The sequence below is a fragment of the Ischnura elegans genome, chromosome 1 (assembly GCF_921293095.1).
Source record: "Ischnura elegans chromosome 1, ioIscEleg1.1, whole genome shotgun sequence".
Taxonomy (NCBI): domain Eukaryota; kingdom Metazoa; phylum Arthropoda; class Insecta; order Odonata; family Coenagrionidae; genus Ischnura; species Ischnura elegans.
The window spans coordinates 94,852,090-94,866,766 of record NC_060246.1 but is presented as its reverse complement, the minus strand read 5'-3'; the positions used below and the strand labels follow the sequence as shown (position 1 = coordinate 94,866,766).

At 37.5% G+C, this 14,677-nt stretch overlaps 2 protein-coding genes across 2 annotated transcripts; one reads left to right on the top strand and one right to left on the bottom strand.

Moving 5' to 3' along the window:
• Positions 1-606: 606 nt before the first annotated feature.
• On the bottom strand, positions 607-9,198 carry LOC124166605 (thioredoxin domain-containing protein 17-like). The gene is made up of 3 exons (XM_046544201.1): positions 8,907-9,198; positions 7,945-8,026; positions 607-2,311 (listed from the first exon to the last, which is right to left on the bottom strand). The coding sequence occupies exons 1-3, from the start codon at positions 9,049-9,051 to the stop codon at positions 2,161-2,163; spliced, it is 378 nt and encodes a 125-aa protein (XP_046400157.1). The 5' UTR covers positions 9,052-9,198; the 3' UTR covers positions 607-2,160.
• Positions 9,199-9,370: 172 nt separating this feature from the next.
• Positions 9,371-14,239, top strand: LOC124153341. Its single transcript, XM_046526450.1, has 5 exons — positions 9,371-11,662; positions 11,743-11,846; positions 11,988-12,211; positions 13,105-13,273; positions 13,574-14,239. Exons 1-5 carry the CDS (start codon positions 11,286-11,288, stop codon positions 13,762-13,764), a joined length of 1,065 nt encoding a protein of 354 aa, XP_046382406.1. The 5' UTR covers positions 9,371-11,285; the 3' UTR covers positions 13,765-14,239.
• The last annotated feature ends 438 nt before the right edge of the window (positions 14,240-14,677 follow it).

The window sequence follows — 14,677 nt, the reverse complement described above, 5'->3', positions numbered from 1 at the left end:
AGGACTTCCTCGTTACTAACTCGGTCGATCCATTTGATTTTCATCATTCTTCTGTAGCACCACATTTCAAAGGCCTCTATCCTTGCTTTCTCCACTGCGGTCATTGTCCATGCCTCACTTCCGTATAGGAGCATACTCCAGATGTAGGTTCTTATAAATTGTTTCTTTACTTCCATATTTAAGTTTCCCGCTGTAAGCAGGTCTCTCTTTAATAGCAAACATACGGGGTGTAATTTCAACAACCGCATCTAAAGAAAATAGCTTATGGATGTAATATATTTTAGTGATGAGGGTAGAGGGATGGAAGAGGAGTCAATCAGGTCTTTGTCCCCCATGAAAAAAAGTACTAGTTCCGCCCCTGGCCTTCTCTCTAGCCCCCATAAATGGCTGATGAGTGATAGTCAGGGGTTCACCTAAAGGTCTCAAATTATTAAGCTTATATTTAATCAGTTCCAAAATTTTTTTCATTGGATCAGGATTCGACTAAAATCGTTTTCTCCAATCTTCCTTAATGTTCAGGCAAGGTGCAAAAGAGAACTTTGTAGAAAATCTTGTTTCAAATGGCAAACACTGAATGCAGCACTGGGTGAAATAAGATGCAAACCATTCGAACTTCCCAAGCATCAAAATTTTATTCTGAAAATACTTATACAGAGCCAAAATATATTTGTAATTAGAGTGGTCCCGCAGGTCAACGAGGAATTCATCTACTAAATTTTATATAAATACTAAGTAAAATTAAGAGTAAAAAGAAATTAATTACTTCTCAAGAGTGTTTGTAAGCAAACCACACTCATCTGGGATGTCATTATTTAAAAAAAGTTAAAAGTATGCTAATCTTGCCTGAAACATTTTAAGTTTCCACGGATTGGCAGATCATTTTTATTCATATTAAGGGTGATTCACATTAAAAATTCCTTTCAGCCTAAATAATTCTCCAATGTGAATTTTGATTGAAAACTATCCTCGATAGCAAAATATTGGTTTGGACAAAGTATTGTTCTTCTGAGGCATGTGGTTGGAGAGGAACTGCTGATTGAGGTGTGTTTACATAGCAACTTATTCTCAAGGAGAATTTATTATCAAAATGCTTCTCTCACCTAAACTTAAAAATCACATACCAAGCTGTTTTTACACCCTATCACCATTCTACAGTGAGTATCTGCATGCCTTGAGAATATCATGTCATCCAATAAGTAGTTAAAAGCTAGTGTGTATTGAGTTTGACACCCCCGCCACACACGGCCACCCAATGCTGTACTCACAGTACCACCTACAGTATGCCTCGCAGAGTAGCATTCGTACAATTATGCCTGGGGATTACCACCCTTCCCCATAACCCCTTTATCACTGTAGAAATTCATCCATTCTTCATATTATGAAAATAACATAATATAATAGCAAAATTCAAAACAAAACGTCGCATTTGAAGCAGAAAGAAACATGATCGCATAGGCTGATTAAGGGAGTGAGCACAGGGGGAAGTGTGCCCCACAACTGATGACACAGGTCACTACAGGGGCATATGTTCCCCCTCCCTCAGATGCTTAAAAAATACACAAAATTGTTGATCAAGTCATCATTACGTTTGTCTTGTGTATTACGTAGCCTCAATCATTTCATTTCATATTAACAACTTTCATATTAAAATAAAGAGAATATTTCACATAGTAATTGTTGTACATATTTTGTTTTTCATCTCAAGTATGAGAAGATTGGTTGCCTGTCAGATCAGACCCTTGTGACCCCCCCAGAAAAAATCCTGGATCCGCCCCTGCATGATCAAAACAATGACAGAATACCTAAATTACACATACGAAGTATGCATGTTCTTTTCTTGATATAGGAACACTAATTACAGCACATACTTGATTTAAAGCTACGAATAAAGAGTAAAGAAATAACTTTTGAAAATGATTATCAAATAAGCCCATTATGGAAAGTGGGGTGAATTACACTGTACCAATTGCTGCATCTTTCCAGCATGATTTCATTAAACTGATAAAATAATGTACAAATATATATTTCATTCATTTGCAATAAGCTAAGTACTTAATCACATCATTTCATCAGCATAAATGTTTAAAAATTCAATATTATATCACATTTGAAAGAGGTGGACAATACAATTTCTCAATTGTAAACATCATGCTTGAAGAACTAATTATCCTCCAGTAACAGACGAATGAGATCAGGATTACAGCATTTTTCTTCTTCTAATTGTTGAGGCTGTCCCCAACGGACCAATGTTGGAACAGAGGACAAACGTAGGCGCTCATCTTTCCGGAACACACAATTGGGATTTTTCCACCTAGAATGAAATATCAAAAGAAAAAATATAACTCCATGTAACAATAATTGACAAGATAAACAGTTAAAGTGAAACCTCAATTATACGACACTCAAAACCCAAAGAAACAAACATCACATAAATGAGAATATCATACAATTAAGAAGTCTTGCCTAAGAAAACTTAAATGCCATTATTTCAGGGGTTTAGAAATAAATCATTTAGAAAAGACCTTTTGTGCATTCTACCCATTCTGCAGTATTGAACGTTACTGATAAATATTTTTCTTAAAAGCACATAATTATTAAAATAAACAGTTTGCACGCATGTTTAGCTCAAATGTAAAAAATAAACCTTGTCTTGTGCATTTTGGTAAAATAAATGTATTCTGCCCTACATTAATAAATGTTAAACATAATTAAATAAAACTGTCAGATTTAACCCTTAGGCAGCGGGAGTTCTCAATTTTTGCTGCCAGCCAATGCAGAAGAGACCCCATGTGCAAGAGGTACACCCTGCCATGAGGGCTGCTCTGGTAGAGTTAAGCCCCTTAGCGATCCTTGTGATGAGGGAAAGTGTCCAAGTGCAAGATGACCATGTAGAAATAATAATTTCGGGTCAATGCCGCAGTCAGCATACAAAACGTTCCCACACTCTGAGGGTTAATTAAAATAAAAGCGTGGGGCTATTTAAGCTCCTTAAAATAATCCTTTACTGAAGACTGCTGGCTTGAAATGAGACTGGAGACAGTTCATTGAGGGTCTACTCCATAAGATGAGCTACATTTTTGCACGGACTGAATTGTTGAACTAGAGAAATGGCTGAACTTGCTCACAAAGAAACTATTAACGCATTCAACAAATTGGTTCCTAATTTCCTCTAAAATCACAATCTCTGTGGCGGTGGGGTAAAGTTCTCACCTGCCAAATCAAAGGTCACTGGTTCCAGTCCCGCCTGGTCAGGTGGTCCCTAACCAGGGCATAGGTGTTTGTGCTGTGCAATTATGTGTTAGAACCCTCGTTGCAAAGGCCTTTATGTGCCGTTTTAAGGGAAGTTAGAAATAAATAAATAAAGATCTATTCTTGTTCATTAAGATATCGAGAGGGGGAGGAGTCCTTCTCGCAATTAATTCAGCTTATCAGTCCAAGCGACGGAGAGATTTAGAGACAGGATGTGAAATAGTTTGGAGTGAATTGTCTCTCTGTTCTCATAAATATCCCAAGAGTAAGTCGAGTAAAACACTCATTGGTTGTTTTTATCGCCCTCCAGCAAGTGACTCAATTGTTTTAGAAAAGTGTTTTGACTCTGTGCTAAAAGCTGTTAACATAGGCAACGTGATTCTGATTGGTGATTTTAACTTGTCTATTCGCTGGGACTCACCCACCTCAGGCTCTCCGCTCAATTCCCATGATGATTACTTCATTAATCACTTCATTAATGCACTCCGCTTATCGCAGTTTAATCTTCATGCCACCAGAAACCTGGCAACATTGGATTTCCTCATTTCCTCAGTCCCCCCCATCTCTATCACCCCTGGCCGAAACATTTTCGACTCCGACCACGAGTCCCTCGATGCTACGTTTTGCTTCCAAGGCCCTCGGAATCGCCGTGGGGTGCCCTCCAGACCCCACAAACCCTTCCCTGCTTGGTCGAAGGTTTCCTGGAACGACCTCAACCGCGCACTCGAGTTAATCCCTTGGTCTATCCTCAGCTCATTGTCTCCGGACGAAGCAGTGGACTTCTTCTACTCCGTTATCGACAGTGCCATAAAAGACTTTGTTCCTTTTGTGACCCCAAGGACTAAAAGATTCCCTTCGTGGTTCAAGCCCGACACAATTCATACCCTTGGGAACAAAAATCGAGCTTGGTATCTATATAGAGACTACCCCAGTGAAAACACCTACAAAGTGTTCTCGGACCTTCGTCGCCTGTCTAAATCCCTAATTCGCCGTGACTATAAGGAGAATATCTCTGAACTGTCTTCCTCCATAACCTCAGATCCAAAAAAATTCTGGACCCTTCTCAATAAACGCCGTAATATCCCTCGAATTCCCGATGCTGTGTCACTCAAAAATTCCTGTGCCGTAGGAACAGACAGACCAAACTTCTTCCTTGAATATTTCACCGGAAGTCAAGCACCGACGTCAAATTTCGCACTTACAGACGACTTTTCCCTCTCCCCTGTCAACAGCCACTGCCTCTCAGAAATTCGGACAGATCCCAAGGAAGTTGCAAAATATCTATCTAAGATTCCCCTCTGCCGCTCACCTGGCCCTGATGGTCTCAGTCCTATATTCGTTCGCAACTGTGCTCAGACTCTCTCAATTCCCATTGCCCTCCTTTTAAATCGCTGCTTCCACTATGGCATATTTCCCTCACAATGGAAAATAGCAAATGTTATTCCTATCCATAAAACTGGCCCTAGAAATGACGTCTCTAATTATCGGCCCATCTCAATACCTACCGTTCTTTCCTCTGACTGTGAAAGGATCATCCTTAACCGACTTTACTACTTTACTTCTCCCTTTCTCTCCCCTGATCAGCACGGCTTTCTTCCGGGTCGCTCTTGTCTTACAAACCTATCCATATTTCAGCAACATGCCGTACAATCGATGGCCGAAAAGTCCCAACTTGACGCCATCTTTCTTGACTTTTCCAAAGCCTTCGACACCCTTAACCATAAACTTCTCCTCCATAAACTCGCATCCCGCTTTAATATCCATGGCAACTTCCTCAGTCTCTTGTCCAGTTTCCTCCGTGACAGATCCCAAAGAGTAATACTCGCTGGTATCTCATCTTCCTGGTCTAACGTTACCTCCGGAGTGCCTCAAGGTAGCGTTCTTGGACCATACCTCTTCAACCTATTTATTGATGACCTTGCCCCCATTGTCCGTTCTTCCCAAGTCAATACATTACTCTATGCTGATGACTGCAAACTATTTAAAAAGATAAATGATCTCGCAGACTGTAATATGCTACAGGATGCCGTAAAAAAGACCACAGAGTGGTGCATTCTCTGGAGGCTGCAATTGAACTTTAAAAAGTGCACCACAATGACAATATCTGCGAAGAAAACTCCTATCCTTTTTGATTATGCAATTAACTCCTTGCCTCTTAATCGTGTGTCATCCATGAAAGATCTTGGAATTATTGTGGACCAAAAACTTCTGTTCTCTGAACACATTCATGCGATCAAATCTAAAGCCATGTCACTCTTAGGACTACTCTACCGGTTCACGGATATCTCCAGTACTAAGGCCCTCCAATCCTACTTCTCAACCATAGTTCTTCCGGTGATCAACTATTGCTCCCCAATTTGGTCAATGTCTGCCCCCACTAATCTTGCCACCCTTAACAGTGTTACAACTTTTTTTGCAAAAATTGTAAAATTTAGAAACCCAAATCTCCGCGAGTCACCTACTAGTGCAGTTTTATCCTCTTTATCCGTCCCTAGTTTATCCCTTCTCCGACTTCAATCAGACATCAAATTCCTTTATAATACCCTTAACTCCCACTTCGACAGTCCTGACATTGTTTCCTTCCTCAACATTAGAGTACCTTCCCGCCACACCCGATCTACTTCTTTACTCCACATTCCTACACCCAGGCTATCTGTAATTAAGCGCTCTCTTTTCCATAGGCTTTCCCTTTTAATAAATACTCTGCCCAGTGATATTGATCCGTTTGGTCTGACACTTAAAAATTTTACTCATCGGGCATTAACATATTTATCACATAAATGACTAGATAGCCGGATAAATGTTTGTTTTTCTTTTTTATTCTATTTAAATTTGTAATCAAATCATTATTATTTAATTATTTAATATGTGTTGTTATAAGTGCACTTTAAATTGGCAGTATTGCTGTATGTGTATCTCTTTATTAAAATAAATAAAATAAATAAATATAACCACAGATGAGAAACTAGAAATTTCCCTAAGGAGGATGAGCTTGGAAGACAAATCACAGGGAGACCGAAATCGAGAATCAAAAAGAGAGATGTAGGGAAATGCAAGGTTGTGGCAAGTGGGGAGATGAGGGTTAGAGGGTTTCTCCTCTGCATCATTTTAATAAAGATGACGTTTCCCCTCTCAATTGAACCCCCAAAAAAGACGCCACAATTTTATGCGAAGGCACCAAATTATTTTTCCCAGAAATGACCTTATGGAATGAGATACAAAAAGTTGAGAAAGGTGCGAAACTCATCTCAGAAAGCTTGGGATAGTTTGTAGTCCCTAAGTGCACATAATGGTGGAGAATAGATCAGAGAGTACTCGTGAGGAAGGAAACTAGAAGATAAAGTCAAACCTTTAGGCTACTCGCATATTGAGGAGATATAGGCAGAGGTAGAGACGGAGTTGGAGGTAGATATAGCATCGCACAGTAAAGAGGTTTACGCATGTAGATTTCCCACAGCCTCAACCATGAGCCAGTCTTCCACAGTGTGGCATCAATAAAGGTAACATTTTCACAGTGGTGAGCGATAGTAATGATGATAGTGATGACATGTTGTCAGCATGAAAGTGGTGGCTGATTGGTATGTTAAGTAATTGCAAATTCAGTGATCATCCCATAAATCAACCTCAACAAGATCTGGGAGAATATCAACAACTGAATTTGCAAATAAAGGAATACAGAGACAAATTTCAGGAATACATTATGATGTCACCTGAAACAGGCCTTGAATGCAACAATCATGGAGAAGCCTCCTGATATACCTCGTGACACACTGCTCAAAAAGACAAACTCACACGTCTTTGAAAGCGGTCTCGTGCGACCTCCTGGTGAATCCTGAGGTACACCCCTACTTCAACCAGCTCACTAGGCGCAAGCCCATGACACGCAAAGCATTGTGCTACCTAGAGGTACCGCAACCTCTACCTCTATTGCCACCTCTTACCTCCTCACAATGCGAGTACCCTTAGGCAAATCTCCATAGAGGGAGTTTTAGAAATGGTAAAGGACGCCCTCAAAGAAAACCTTTCACATAACTGGTCCAGATCAAAACAGGATTTCTGCACGTTGGCCATGAGATTTCAGTTGATGTCTAGATCATTTGCAACAAAACTTTGTGGGGGGACTGGCTTCAGGGAGGTATGGAATATATACCAGTGGAAGGGGATCTGGGGGCCCTCCTGAAAGTGCTTAAAAACACAATTATGCTTATTCAAGTGCTTAAAAACACAATTATGCTTATTCATAATAACCTCATCAAATTCTCTGTGAGACATATCCTAAATATTAAATATGGGGGGGGATGCATCCCGCACAGAATCACTGCCAGCGGCCTAGATAAAGTGAAAAGGAGTAAAAATAGCTCCTATGGTCTGACAAGCTAGATTAAAGAGTGGTACATTGTAATAAGATATTATTTTTAAAAAAGCATAAGTAAAGAAAGAGATGATCGGTTGGAAAGGAAGACTTCCTCACAGATTTTCTTAATGTTCAAGAAAAAGCCTACATTAGCTCATTCTAAGTAACTTAATTTTTATTCACAATATTAAAAACATATTTGCTTTTATTATTCCCCTACTTCTGACCATTTCTCAGTCCAATAACTGGAGTACATACCTATGATGACAACAAATAACTATTTTTATGGAAATAAAAAATATAATAAAGCTAGTCTTATATTAAAACACATGGCCACTTACGTATCACGATCTCCTACTCCAACATATAAGAACTGAACACTGTCATCTAGAGTGTTCAGGACAGAATTGATTACTGGTTCAGCTGAAATAAAGTAATGACAATTTTTTTATTAGTTCAAAGGCAATTTTAAAAATTGCCAAAGAATACAGACATCACCACTATAAATAAATTAAATGCTATCACATAGCAGCCGACCACTTCCCAAGATGGAAGTTCTAAAGAATTATGTTCTGCTAGGAGAAGTTGTCAAACGAGACTATAGAATAATACCTTTTTAATGCCACACATTACATTCTGTTTCCTCATTGGTTAGGTAACAAATTAATTCAAATCCAACAGGTAATATCATTCCACCACTATTATTGTGGGAACTAACCTCGATTAGTAACTGATATCTGAATGACCTTGATCTTTTAGATACTGCTTATTTCAAAAGATAATGAATGTGGAGAGTTAAAACTGTTCAAGTTAGTAAAAAGTAGAGGAGTAAAATGAGGTATTTAATTCCGCCGGTTAGGAATTCCACCGAGTATGCACCAGAAAACCCAAAAAGTTAGAAATCCAATTAAGAAAACATAACTGGGCAACATAGCCAAAGCCTTAAGCTTTCGTGTTCACCAAAAGAAAGTAATTATTTACTTTAATTAAATAGCCGAAAAAATATCCTATTCTGGCTAAAGATATGCAAGGATATAGCCTTACTTCAGTACATAGTGGGCGTGATTAAAGTATCACTATGGCAAGTATTCCAAAGGGAAATTTATAAGGCAATTGGTTGATTTTAACAAATAATAGTGAATAATCCTTCAACCATGAAAATGGATGGATCTAAGGGTGGATTACAACAATAAGAGATAAAATTCCATATAGTGGACGAGAAATTATCAACCTAACTGATGGTACAAGTCACCGGGACAACAGTAAATGTACCACATAGGAAAACATGATGAACAATTCTTACCAGTGACGCAATCAGGACACCAGCTCTTCTCTGCATTTCCTTTAGAACCACTAAATAACACAAGTATTGTCTTAGATGAGGATTCCAACTCCTTTATTGCTTTGTTAAATTCGTCAAATCCTTCAACTGCGCGCTTTACAACCATTTTTAACGGTAAAGCGTCCTCTCCAGCAATAAACACAATATAAGGTAAGTAGATAAGATGATAACCAATGATTACTAAGACGAAGAGCAGGGAAGTAAATCCATAAAAACACACCCCCTTCCCCTGCCGGCCTCAAGATACTTATAAAAACAAAAGAATGCGCCAGTCCGCATCCCCCATGCTCGCCGTTCGCCGCAATCTGCCCCAAAAGAAATTTTACTTACTAGTATGACATCTATTGGTCAATTATAGAACAACTACGAATAGTTTCAGTATCACCGCGCTAATTTGAGCTGCATTTAACACAACAGAAGCCCTTCCGATCGCGAATAAGTATATCCTCAAATAACTCATTTATTTATTCCTAAAAAAAATATTTCCAAAAGTGAATGCAGCCAGGAAATTAAAGTTAAAAATGTAAGTAGTAAATAGCCTCCATTTAAAGCTATGACACATTTTCACATGACTAAATTTCATCTTTAGCCTCCGACATCGCATTCAGGGGCATGGCAAAGTCACTCCCCAGTCAACACAACAATTATGGCCACAGTGTGGCCATACCGCCATACTGTGGCAAGGCATTGTGGCCATAGTGGGTTGCCATTATGGCGCCATAATGGTTTTGACCCCCGGTTTTTGGTTTCAAAGACTTTATCCCAGAATTGAAAGAATTACTGCAGTCTGGCGTGTCATTCAATGGTGAAAATTATGGCGTAGCTATTGGACATTTTATATGTGATCACCCAGCGAAGAATTGGATCAAAGTTACTGTGGGATTCAATGCTTATCATGGATGTAGTCATTGTTTACAGAGAGGTGAATGGGCAGGTAGAGTTATATTTGTTGAAACTGATTGTTCCTTGAGAAATGACAATAGTTTTAGGGCACAGGAAGACAAGGCACATCATGCTGGAGTGTCTCCCCTTACTGATCTTCCATTGGACATGATCAGAAAATTTCCCATTGACTATATGCATGCTGTTCTTCTAGGAGTTACCAAAAAATTAATTGAAGTTTGGCAGGGGAGAAAAAAATTTAGAAAATCAATGTTGCCTTCCTCCCAATGGAGAGTTGTGCGTCAAGAAATTACAGCATTTGCAAAATATTGGCCATCAGATTTCAATAGAAAACCTAGATCCCTTGATGACGTATACCGCTGGAAGGCAACAGAATATAGACATTTTCTCCTTTATTACGGAATTATTATAGCAAAGTTGCACTTCCCAAAAGCAGAGTATGATAATTTTTGCCTTTTCTTTGTCTCCATTACTATTTTAATCCGTGAAGATCTATGCACACAGCATATGGAGTATGCAGAGACTATACTAAAGGTCTGGGCTCAGAATACATGCCAACTCTATGGAAAGGAAATAATGACCCAAAATTTTCATTCTGTTACACACCTGACCGATTGTGTTAAAGATTATGGAGTCCTTGATAACTTCTCCACGTTTCCGTTTGAAAATTTTTTGCACACCTTATTAAGAAAAGTCAACAAACCTTTACTTGCTCTTAAACAAATTTGCCTAAGGAATCATGAAAGCCCAATAGTGCCAACAAAGAAGAGGTCAAATCAGACAGAGGTGATAAAATCTAGCCAAATTAAGGACTCAAATAGCTACAGAAAAATTTTATTCAAAGGACAGAAATTTTGCAGTAACGAAAAGGATGGATATGTTCTGTTGAAGACTATAATGAAGTCCTGAAAATTTTACAATTCTCCGCAGTTAATGGAAATATTGCTGTCCATGGTCAGGTTCTCAGAACTCCTCACTCATTATTTGACTATCCATCTGATTCTAAAGACCTTAACATTTATGTTTTTCATAATTTGGATGATTGCACCACTCCAAGTGATTTCAACGTGAATGACATAAAATGTAAAGGGGTATTACTGCCATACAAGAATAAATTTGCCTTCATACCGATGTCAAAACATAAAGATTATTAGGGGGTCTTAATATTTCCATATTTGTTACTAACTTAAGTGGCACAGATCACAACTAGTCATCATTAATTTCAAAATTTCACTTTATGGACCATTAATGATATGTTTCAGTAGTACTATGTAGGAAATGTTGCAATTGCCAAATGTGTTTATTTAACTTTGGAAAACTGGTTAATCCTAATTGAAATTTGAGACAAAATTTTTTAGGCAGTATGTCGTCGCTGAATTTCCAGAGGATGTAGATGAGGATGGAAGCCCATCGATTAATTTGGTTCGCCGAGAGTGGATGTTTCTTTTAGAGGGGCAATTTATGGTTCGTCACCCTGATTATATAAAAAGTGAAGCTGTAAAGCAAAAAGTCATAAAAGGTGAAATATCAATTAATAGGGATAGATGTACACAATACAAGGCAGTGGTGAAATTCTGCAGTGACTCTTACATTAGTGCATCACAAAGATTATTAAGACTTTGTTCCGACAGTGAGTTGACTAACTTCTCTGATAGTGAGGTTGAGAGTACTAATGACAGCTTGAAGAGGAAACATTGCACACTTAAGCATCCGGAATATGTGTATGATAATGTTGGGGAGAATTTGTCCCAGGAGTCCACTGGGATCAAAAAAGCTCGTGGAATAAGTCGTCCCCAAGTACCCACGCTGCAAAGGTACCTTTTGTTTTTTTTAAAAAAAAAACCTTCTTACATATATTTTTGCATGAAATCATCAACTTTTAATTATTTTTAAGCTTCTCATCGAGGCCTGGATCTTCAGATAGTAACACCTTGAGCACAACATCCAGCTCAGGTTTATCAGAGCATCAAGTAGAGCAAATCATTAGTGTGATCAAAAGTAAGTATGTACGCATTGGTATAAATCACTTAGGGTTCGACTTTTTCCCTTTGATTGTGAAGTTAAATAGCTGGAATGCTAATTGCGCACTTGTGGATGTAATGCCTATGATGACACATATATATATATATATACTTTCAGCATCCATCGAAGATGTATGTAGGTGCATTGATGGTGTAAATTCCAGGCTAGACAACATGGATGGAAGGATTTCTTTGATTGAGGATGCTTTGAAAGCTAAGAAGCCTGATAAAATTAAGGAGGCAATGGCCGAAAAGCCAACATTTCTCCCAATGGATACCTGGGAAAATATGGAAGAAGTGGAAGTTCTTCTGAAAGAAAACTGTGAAATTAGATCAGCCATGGTTAGTAGATTTTACATTTAGGACGTGTCACATTGAGTCTAGTGGTAACCACTACATTTGTTCAAGTGCTGGCATATAAGCAATCAAGTAGTCAGTTTCATGTATTCATTTAATATTTTCATAAATTGAGCCAACTTTATTTAACAAAATCAATAATAAAAATTTGCTCATGTTTAATCAACTCATGAGTACCCAGCGCCAGATTTAGGTGGGGGTTCACAAATGGGTCATGACCCTTGACTAAATTTTTCAAAAATGTTTCTATTTCGATAAATTTTTACAAATTTGCAGTTTTTTTTCCTTAAATGTCAAAATTGTTCAAATTCATCTGTCTGTCATTTAAAATGCAATTTTTTGCTTCTAAATATATAAAAAAATGGGCATCATAAAAAAATTACTGGGGACACTCTCACTTAGGGAGGGGAGAGGGGTATTCCATATTCCATACTCCCTCCTCCCATGTCATAACCTCTCCCCAAATTTGATGCTGAATCTGTCCGTATGTAGGTCCTACCAAGTTTGCTTCAAAGAATTTATTGATCCAGGGATAAGTTTACCTCAAGGTATTTTTTGCATTGATTCCCGAATAATGCAAACAAATTTAAATCTGAAGGCAATTTGATAGACACTTCATTCAGATTTTAACACATATACAATAGTAAGATATGCCTCAAAAATAATGCATCATATCTTCCTTGAGTGTTGTAATGGTGGAGTCTGTAACTAATTACACACCAGGGTAGGAGCTATATGAGTGTAAATTAATAAATAAACATGACTGGTGGGAAGTATATGTGGCTTGGCAATTTCATTACGTAGTGTAATGTGAATAGATTTTTGATGCTGAGCGTAAGATTTGAGAATAAATAATATAAATGATCTCTACTTTTCAGATGCATTATTTGACAGGAGTGTCAAATCAGGAAGTAGAGTACACTTCAGCAGTTAGAGCGGTATTGCGTCAATGCATGGGAATGGATGTGCAACGCAATGTTTCCTGGATGGGGTCCAACAAAAGGAAGTCAATGCAAAACCTCCCAACATTGGTTCGTCTGTTGCAAAGCAAGTGGCATTTAATTATAATACATTTTCTTGTACTCCTGTGCCAATTCCAGGTGTCTTGGCAAAGTATTTTGATGCCTAATGGCAAAAGTATAACAATGATGACTTCTATTTAATAATTATCGTAAAAATCTTTTAACTATTTAAAAAAATCTATTTAGTTGTAGCTGTAAAAATATATGTTTACTGAACAGAAATCACAGTTTAACTCTGTAATTTTCACTTGCATAGGAATGAATTTTTATTTAGCATTAGGCTTTTTTGTGGTTCTGTATCATATACCTTTTAACAATTTTTCAGTGTGTTTCCTTCAACATCACACCGTACCAGAGGAAACAAATGGCCGTGCTGCTGCCCAAAAACAGGCTGCAACGATTACCATGAAGTGGTTTTACGGAGCTGGAGATAGAGGAGGCGGTCGGGAGAGCCGAAAGGGAAGAAAATTGGAGCAGCAAGCAGAGACCATAAACGACCAAGAATATGAAGATTGACAAAGTCATCGGATTTCAAGCTATATTAATTAGCTCCCGTCCACGTCCATTTCATGCTTGGTGATAGAATTTGTGAAATGTGCGGGGCAGAGGATTTCATTGCACCATTTTTATCTATCAAAATCTTTCTGTTTTCTTGCCATTGTTAACATGTATTTGTTCCTTGCCCTTATTATTGTTTTAATTTTGTAAATGTTGTTTTCAATGGCATTTCTTTGTATTATAGTACTTTTTGTGCACATTGATAAGCCACAGATACCTTGTAAGAAAATTAATATGTACTAAATTACATAATCTTTCTGTTTTCTTGCCATTGTTAACATGTATTTGTTCCTTGCCCTTATTATTGTTTTAATTTTGTAAATGTTGTTTTCAATGGCATTTCTTTGTATTATAGTACTTTTTGTGCACATTGATAAGCCACAGATACCTTGTAAGAAAATTAATACTAAATTAAATATTCTGTGCAATGGTTTTTCTTTGATTTTCTTCAGAGCATTTTGTATTATGTACTACTTAGCAATATTAAATTCTGGACATAAAAATAATTAATTAGGATTTTCAATCCTTACACATTAATTATTAAAATATCAAAGAAAGGTATTAGTTTGATCAAAAACAGAGTAGGTTTTCTCCTGTTTATTTTTTTTAATTTTTACAATCTCAAATTGTATTGGGGGAGAGCGTTCCACCTTCTAAATCGATTGGAAAAATTGTTAGTAAAATATAAAAGTCTTGTTAAAGTCCAATTATTATCATTATCATGATAATTCATGTATGGTTTCCTAGTAAAAATCTCTACAGGATATTTATCCTATTGTAATTTGATTATGGGAAACGTTTTCCACAATCAAATTACAATAGGAAAAAATAACCTGCAGAGATTTTCACTGGTTCTCATTCAATTTTCAAA

Excerpts from the sequence above, each read along its gene's own strand:
- LOC124166605 (XM_046544201.1), bottom strand. The coding sequence starts at position 9,051 with ATGGTTGTAAAGCGCGCAGTTGAAGGATTTGACGAATTTAACAAAGCA. Across the intron at positions 8,027-8,906 it reads GTGTCCTGATTGCGTCACTG|CTGAACCAGTAATCAATTCT; the intron begins GTAAGAATTGTT and ends ACTTTATTTCAG. Across the intron at positions 2,312-7,944 it reads GGAGTAGGAGATCGTGATAC|GTGGAAAAATCCCAATTGTG; the intron begins GTAAGTGGCCAT and ends ATTTCATTCTAG.
- LOC124153341 (XM_046526450.1), top strand. The coding sequence starts at position 11,286 with ATGTTTCTTTTAGAGGGGCAATTTATGGTTCGTCACCCTGATTATATA. Across the intron at positions 11,847-11,987 it reads AATCATTAGTGTGATCAAAA|CATCCATCGAAGATGTATGT; the intron begins GTAAGTATGTAC and ends ATATACTTTCAG. Across the intron at positions 13,274-13,573 it reads ATTGGTTCGTCTGTTGCAAA|TGTGTTTCCTTCAACATCAC; the intron begins GCAAGTGGCATT and ends ACAATTTTTCAG.